This window comes from Chiroxiphia lanceolata, chromosome 6 (assembly GCF_009829145.1).
Source record: "Chiroxiphia lanceolata isolate bChiLan1 chromosome 6, bChiLan1.pri, whole genome shotgun sequence".
NCBI classification, from domain to species: domain Eukaryota; kingdom Metazoa; phylum Chordata; class Aves; order Passeriformes; family Pipridae; genus Chiroxiphia; species Chiroxiphia lanceolata.
In genome coordinates this window covers 4,485,967-4,494,434 of record NC_045642.1, presented here as the reverse complement: position 1 = coordinate 4,494,434, position 8,468 = coordinate 4,485,967, and the positions used below count along the sequence as shown (strand labels likewise).

At 42.1% G+C, this 8,468-nt stretch overlaps 1 protein-coding gene across 1 annotated transcript; it reads right to left on the bottom strand.

Moving 5' to 3' along the window:
- Positions 1-1,062: 1,062 nt before the first annotated feature.
- On the bottom strand, positions 1,063-6,889 carry FADD (Fas associated via death domain). The gene is made up of 2 exons (XM_032692410.1): positions 6,414-6,889; positions 1,063-5,994 (listed from the first exon to the last, which is right to left on the bottom strand). The coding sequence occupies exons 1-2, from the start codon at positions 6,781-6,783 to the stop codon at positions 5,708-5,710; spliced, it is 657 nt and encodes a 218-aa protein (XP_032548301.1). The 5' UTR covers positions 6,784-6,889; the 3' UTR covers positions 1,063-5,707.
- Positions 6,890-8,468: the final 1,579 nt, after the last annotated feature.

Below are 8,468 nucleotides of genomic sequence, written 5' to 3'. Positions count from 1 at the left end.
CATGGTCACTGATCGGAGAGTGAGGCAAATCTCACAATTAGCGGCAGCTTCCAAACGTTATTCAGCTGGTTGGGATAGCCAGGAGGCGGCAAGGCTGCGGCAACATGCCCATGGACTGCTGTGCACTCTGGTTGCCATGGCAATAATGGCTTTGGGGGGAATTCAGGCTATCCAGGCTTTCCCACGTTAGGGACTTTAATGCCAAGAAGCTGTGACTAAATTCTGCTTAAACTGAGCAGAACATAAATTAAACAATATAGGATGTGGATCCCAGACCTGCCAGGTGCTGCACCCTTTTAATTCACATTTTCTCTGCAATTTTTTCCTTTCAAAATTTGACAATATGCCTGGAAGTGACAGGAAGCACCTCTCAGGGAGACCACTTGTGGGGAAACAAAGACAAGATTTAGCTCAATTGTTCACATATTGGCATTACTGAAAAGTTTTATATTTTAATTTTATGCGAAACCTTTCTCGCAGTTTATAAAATCTGGTACCAGGTTTGCATACAAAAATCACTAGCTTTTTTACATAAATTCAATCTTTATATATTCTTTGGACAAATCTTTGCCACAGACAGTGTGTACACTTGCAGAACAGCTGTTGCAACCCTTTTAACAGTTAGACCACAGTAAGAAGTGCTCACTGATTAAATTCTGCAACTCATTTTCTGAAGTTAATGCTCCTGCTGGGATCAATAGGAATAAAATAATTAAGAAATGAAAAAGAAAACATTATAAAAATCATGAGCATTTTTAATTGAAAGATCATTGCTTTATGTAGAAGTTCTATAAAGCCAGGCTCACCTGTAAATAAAGCACCTACCACAGAAAATCCCAGGTGGATGTTTTTTATATCTTTAATGAAAACAGTCCAATTTTATGCCTGTGTAACTTCCTACAGCAAAAGAACTTGCTCTGAAATAAATAAAAATCCCAGTTTGACAACTTTTTGAAGCATTAGATAGAGATAAAGTTGATATTAAGCTGCTTTCCTTAGCAATTACATTTACTACATTGTTCCAGAGATGTAAGATTCAAGACATCCTTTATTTTTATTTTTTATACACAATCTCTTCAGAGTCTTCGAGAGTGCACGGAGAAACCTTCACTTTGCCACAAGAGGGGGTTGCTTTGAAAGCTGCTGTAAATACTGCGACCAGCCCAAAACACAGCACAACCCTTTTCTTCCAAAAACTAAAAGAAAGGGAAGCTAAGTTGCCATCCACACAAGAACATTTGGAAAACAACGAAAAAGTTTTAAATTTCCAAAACTGATCAGATCACAGGAATTACTGAATTTAAACTCCGTCAGGATGACCAACTTCAGGTGTTTCAATCATTTATGTTACATCATATTTTACAAGAGCAAACCTGCTGGTTTAACTTTAACCTGCTTTAAGAAGGAATGAAACCAGGTAGCAGAAATAGTTCTGTGGATGAGACTATTTAATGATTAAGAGTTCCTCCAAGTTTATTCCATGCAAATTCCCATGCAGAAGCCTGAATTCCTCTGGCTTTCCCAGCAGCTGAGTCAGGCTGGGCTTCCTTGTCTCCAAACCTACAATTCCCAGCACCCGTTGCAACATACTCTCTTCACATGAAGCAACCCTCAGCTACAATTTTTATGAAGACAAAGATTCTTCAAAAGTTCTTGAACCTTGACTCACAACTCCTCCCCTACCCCTCAGCTCACTCCCACAACTCCTGTTTTTATAGCTTATAGTGAACTACTTTCTATAAATCTACCAGTACACCCCTGCAATCAAAACACTGGCAGAGAAAAGAAGCAATAAATCAAAGAGGGAAAACAACTTAGAAAAATATTTGTGCTGGAACACATTTTAAGGGCATAGGTGATTCATGTAGGGAATGAGAAAGGCACAAGACAGTGATTAGAAATAAATTTGAATTGAAAAACACGCAACCAGAAAGCCTGAATTAAACATACCGAGAGAGCTTGGAGACACAGCATCACTAAGCTTTTTGCACAGACAATTAAATGAAGCAATTAGAGTTCAGAAGAAGCCAATTATTTAGGAATGAAACAAAGGCTGGAGGAAATACAGTTGCCTGTGTGTGGAAATGGGAGAAAAAGGAAAGCAAAGCATTGCATTTGAAATATTCACGACAACCAATTTGTATAAGAGGATTTTTAATTAATAGTCTAGAAAAGTTCTTTTAATTCGATAATGAAAAGAATGCAATTTAAAAAAGAAAAACACTTTAATGTGTGAATATAATTGATATCTTCAAAAATTATAGGAAATAGCAAGCACTGTAAGGGACTGAGAAGTGACAGGGAAAAACAATCTGCCACAATGAGAATTCTCCTGAGATGACACTTAAAACTCTCCACATGTTTTGATATGTTGTTTTCTCAAGGCTGTAAGGAAACAAGACCCTCAAGAGACCAAAAGGGAAAGGTTTTAGTAATTCCTCACAGGCAGATACTGCTGCAGAGCATCCTAAAGGATTTGATAAACTGGGTAATTAAGTTATTTGTCTTAGTCATTCACAGCTCTAAGTGCAGGCTGACACTTCAGTGCCAGGATAAACTCCACAGAACACTAAAGCCTCTATCAATTTAACATCTGAACACATCCCCTAAAACCTCAGACCAACAGAATAAACCATAAGCTATGCTTTTAATTAATTATAAAACAAATATGCCATCCTTACCAGCATCTCCCATGCACACACTGCACTGCCACTCAATTTTAGGCTCCTGAGGACTGGTAGAGAATCTTTTTCTTCTTACACTACTCTGAGTGACAGCATTTAAATGCTACTGCTCTGAGGAAAACTGTAGCCTGTTCAGCAGTTCTGAGAAATGCAGTAACAAAGCTTTTTGCTTTTTCTTCTTTAATCTTTAATGTCTCCAGAAGGACACTGGTAACATAATGCCTGTTTAGCACTGCTCCTTGCTTTAAAAGTGTCCTTAACATTTATCTCCTCCCAATTAGAGGTCTCATCACAGACATCAATCCCATAAGATAACAAAACAGTTCCATTTGGTTTTTTTAAGGAAGTATTTTTAATGAAATGTACACAAAATTATATACTATAAAGCTCCAATTCAAGTTATAAAAACTAGTATGAGTTCAAGGTGCTTAATTTGAAAATAACTGGTAACTGGATAGAAACGTTTCCTTACAAATTGCACGCGTTTTCCTTATCCCTCCTCCCAATAAAAAAGGTTTGTTCCCTTGTTTCATTTGATTTTGTTCTCACAATAACCATTTTAATCTCTAATAAAATCAGTTTTAATTGCCCTGAGGTACTGCACAGACTGATGCAATCTAGGTCAATGCTTTCATAGCAGTAAAACATTAATGAAGTACAAATCCTTACGAAAACAAAAAGTTTTTTATCTTCTGAGGCAGAATATTTCTTGTAGCTGATGAGTGTTTGGCTACAACTAACAAATTAATCTGATTGATTCCTAAATTATCTTGGTTCTATGCAGTAGTCAGTATACTTTTTATATTCCAGATCAATCTCTCTTCTGTAAACCAGAAGACTTATTAAAAATGGGTAAGAAAAACACGTTACCAGAGAGATTGAACTTGGAACTGCTGCAGAGCTGTTTCACCACACACACAACTCATCTTGTTCGTTTCTCTGCTCTGCTCACAAGGAGTGCTCAGAGAAGGAAAAAAGTCTGAAGCAATCATTTTCTTTAGATACTGCAGAATGAATGCTGTGTCTATTAAGCAAAAAACCCCAAAACATCTGAGCTGGTCATTCAGATGAAGCACAGCACTGTTATCTCCTCCTGGGAGTCTGGAATTGGCGACTGATACAAGTATTAGAATCAGTACTTGGAGAACTCTGCCTGCCCAAAATGCAGACAGGTGGAAACTCCTAGATTACCCTATGCTTGGATACAATCACTGATACTTAATATACTACAGCTAGGAAGATACTGAGAATCATTACAGAATCACGGAATAGTTTGTGTTGGAAGGGAACTTAAAGATCCACTCCCTGCTATGGGCAGGGACACCTTCCACTAGACCAGGTTGCTCCAAATGCTGTCCCACCCGGCTCTGAACACTTCCAGGAATGGGGGAAAAAATCATTTAAGGAAAAAACCACTATGAAAATGTTTGATGAAAACACAATGAAGAATGTCAACACAATGAAATGTTTTTCTGTCATGTGAACGTACAGCAGTTTCCATTAACTTCCATTAAGTATTCAAGAGTCACTGCTTAAACAAGAGGCACCAACTGTAACAAAAACTTGAAAATTATCATTGTCACAACATTTCTGCAGAGCAGTGACACATCACGTGCTTACACCTGGCCTTCACAGTCATAGCACCACGGGAAAAGAACTCGAAAGGAGCTAAAAGGCAGACAGATACAGTAGCAAAAAAGAAGCCTCTTCAAGTATCTATTCAGGCAGTTTGGAGGATGTTTGCAGTAGCAAACAATCCCACAATCATTCAAGCAATAACAATTTCAGAGGACTCTCCCCCCTGGCACAGGAGATGGTCCCCAGAGGCCTCTACAGCTCTGCACATCTTGAAGCTTGTGCAAATTTTCCAGCCTTAGGTCAGGTCTGAAGGCCATTTAGTGAAGTCTGTCCCAGATTAAACCTGAGAACTGAATCTGGTCTTGTTCATAAATCCTCTTTCCCCTGTGAGTTGCTTATAATGACTTTAAGAAAATGTCAAGCAATGGGAACAAACTAAAAAAATGGCACAGGACTTGGAAGAGCTATGGGATCTGGAGGGATCTTTGAAGAGAACAACCTGGCCAGAGATAGCTGATCTTCACAGGACATTGCCAGAAAAAAGTCCATGATATAGAATTACTCACACCCCTCCAAAAGGAACCAGTTTGTTTTCTAGGTTTTTGGCACAGGACACATTTTTGTCACCAGGAGCTGAGCTGCACCTGCCAGCAACCATGAGCAGCCTCTGTGACAGAAGTCAGGAAAGATTCCTAGCAAGGATCCTAAGCAGGCACAGCTTTCAAAAGAGGCTGCTGTAAACATCTGAGAGACACAGAACTTCTTCGGTAGTTTCAGGAGAATACTTTCTTCAGGATGGTGAAGGCACTTGGTACTGATTTAAACCAGTTCATTTTCAAACCTGGGCATATTTTTACTAAGAAAAAGCCACCACAACATTTAATACCCCTCTTGCACTGCAGTCTTGGGGTCTGAGGTTACAGTCATCTTAGTATCCTTTGATAGAGAGCAAATGTATTTGGCAAATTATATTATACTTCTCAGAAGGAAAATCCAGTACACAGCTAAGACAACTCCTTCTCTCTTTCACATTACATTCATAATAGGAAAAAAAAAATCCAACCTCCCCATGAAATTTTAAACCACAATTGCCTCAGAAGTGTCCCATGGATGTATTTCCAGAGAAGATGTATCAAAAAGCATCTGCAGTAAAGCAAATCTTTTCAGGTGGGTGGCAGAACAATAGTGTGAGAATTCCTACAAAATGGTGCTCAGGTCTTCTAAAAGCTAAAATATCTTAAAGGAAGCGTCATGCTACAAAGTGTCACCTGAAAAGAATCTGTTTTCATGTTAATTTTCCTGTGTCCAGAAATTAATTTACTAAGGCACCTAAACTAATGGCATAATAAGCAACCAGTGATAAGTACTTTGGTCCAGAAGAGAAGGCGGCACTTTCGCTTTTTTCATCCATATCTGAGGGGCATGGAAGTGTTTTGATATTGATTTCATCTCGCTCCAGTGTTCAGCTGTGAGATCTTCTCTTCAACTAAGTCTGCCACCAAATTCAGGTGACAGCCCCGAAGAGCTTTTATTAAGTCAGCCACCTTTGCATCTTTTCCCTTCCATCTCTGCCACTCTCGAAGTCCCTGGACAAGCTGCTCATACGATTTAAATTGATAGTCTGCCTCTATTCTGTCCAGTTTCACTTCTGGCATGCCAAGTTGTCGCAGCAGCTTTTTCCAGTCTCTCCCAATGTTCTCACATATGACATCATTAGCTAACTTGAGAAGACCTGAAAAAGCAGAAATACATCAAGTTAGCCATAGCTTTACTAAGAAATACAAGAGAATGTTTAAAAGTTGGGGGTTGGGTTTGGTTTTGGTTTTTTTTTTTTTTAGCAAAATGCTACTGCTCTTGGTGCAGTGCACGTACTGAGAGTCACAGCACATTCTGAAATACTTGGATTTACTTGGCTATACATGAAATACTGGATATACTTGGAATTCCACATACATAACTCGTTTTTCTAGTGACCATAAATAAAAAGGTTTAAAAGAAGATTAAAAAAAAATAAAAAGAGAGAATTTCCACCTCGGAAAGCCATTTGCGTTCACATATATATGTATAATTATACATATATAAAAATATAACTTAGATAAAATATATATATGTAATATATATATATTATAATATATATTATAATCCACCTACGTTTTTCCTGCTCATCTGGCTGATCATCAGGAGTACCAAGCCCTCCTTCCTCCTCGAACTGCTCCAGCTGTGACAACAAATCGCCCCTGCGGATGCGCTCGAGCAGTTTCCTGAGGAAGTGCAGGTTGTCGCTGCCGATGTGCTGCTGCTCCATCAGGATCTCGAAGAGCTCCCTACCGCTCCGCACAGACTCGCGCCTCCTCTTTGTGATCTTGTCGCGGCAGAGGAACTTCATGGAGTCAAGCTCGGCCTCGGACAGCCCCGCGGAGATGGAGAGCAGGAGGCTCAGGAACGGGCTCACAGTGGGCCCCGCGCCGAGTGCGGGGTGGCTGGAGGCGTCCTGGTCCCACGCTCCGCAGGCGAATGCCATTCCTGCTTCGGCAGAGTGACTTCCCGGGAAGCCGGAGAAGGAAGGAAAACAAACAGACCGACCCGACCTGGCCCGCGCCCTGCCCGGAACTCACGTGACCGCGGGTTTCCCCGCCCTAACATGGCGACGGTGGCACCGCCTGGGAGGGTTGTAGTTTTCTGCCCTCGGCGCCGCGCAGCCTGGGGTTGGGAACCTAGCGCTTCAAACCACCTCCCCTCACACACCCCGAGCCCAACGGGCTTGTTTTGTGATGGAAGATTTGTGTTGGAGGCCCATGTCCTGCTGCAGGGACGGGCCCCGGTGCCTCAGCAGCGCGGCGCCTCAGCCCTGTCCGGGTCACAGAATCACAGGATCGATTAGGTTGGAAAAGACGTCTGCGGTCGTCGAATCCAACCTATTACACAACACCACCTTGTCAATCAGACTATGGCAACGAGTGCCGCGTCCACTCTTCTTAAACACCTCCAGAGGCACTCCACCATCTCCCTGGGCAGCCCATTCCAGTCTCTAATCACCCTTTCTGTGAAGAAATTCTTCCTAATGTCCAACCTAAAGCTTCCCTGGTGCAGCTTAAGACTATGTCTTCTTGTCCTGTCCCTTGTTGCCTGGGAGCAGAGCCAACCCCCACCTGGCTCCACCCTCCTGTCAGGGAGTTGCGGAGAGTGAGAAGGTTTCCCCGAGTCTCCTTTTCTCGAGGCTGAGCCCCCCAGCTCCTTCAGCTGCTCCTGGTGCTCCAGACCCTTCCCCAGCTCTGTTCCCTTCTCTGGACTTGCTCCAGCTCCTCAATGTCCTTCTTGAACTGAGGGGCCCAGAACTGGACACAGGACTCAAGGCATGGCCTCAGCAGTGTCTCCCCAGTGCTCATGTTGGCTGAGCCTGAAGTTGGGGGAACTGCAGCTTCACTGCTTAATACCAAATTATTGGACTTCTTGTGAACACCTACACCTATAAGAGTTACTTTCTGGTTTGGTGTTTTGGTTTGTGTGGTTTTTTTGGTTTTTTGGCTTTTTTTTTTTTTTTTGCAAAAAGGGAAAAGGAAAGCAGTACGTGGATGAAAGGCTCAGGCTGGAGAAAAGAAGGCTCAGGGTGGACCTTCTCACTCTCTACAAATGCCTGACAGGAGGTTGTATCCAGGAGGGGGTTGACCTCTTCTCCCAAGGAAAAGGGGCAGGACAAGAGGAAAATCATCAGAGGAGGTTTAGGTTGGATATAAGAAGAAATTTCTTCACTGAAAGGATGGTCAGGCATTGGAACAGGATGCCCAGGGGAAGCAGTGGAGTTACCATCCCTGGAAGGATTTAAAAGATGTGTAAATGTGGTCCTTAGAGACCTGGTGGTGGACTTGTCAGTGCCTGGTTAATGATTGGACTCGATCTTAGAGTTCTTTTTCAATCTTAATGGTTCAATGCTTCTATAATTCTATGAAAGGACTCACTCCACAAAGAGCAAGAAAGGGCACAACAGAGCTCCGCTCACAAAGGGATGCCATTCCCATGGTGTCCCTCCCTGACAGCTGTTCAGGAAAACAGCCCTCCCTGCGTGGCCTTGCCTGCCCCTGGAGACCCCCCAGTTTTCCCTGTAAACACAGGGCATCCAGCCTAGGCTTTGTTCCTCACCAAGATTAATTGTGACACAAAGTACCTCCTGACCTTTAAAAGGGAAGAAATAGGGCAAATGTTAAGTCC

Coding starts and splice junctions, on each gene's coding strand:
- FADD (XM_032692410.1), bottom strand. CDS start 6,783: ATGGCATTCGCCTGCGGAGCGTGGGACCAGGACGCCTCCAGCCACCCC. Junction 5,995..6,413: donor GCCAGATGAGCAGGAAAAAC/GTAGGTGGATTA, acceptor CTGCTTTTTCAG/GTCTTCTCAAGTTAGCTAAT.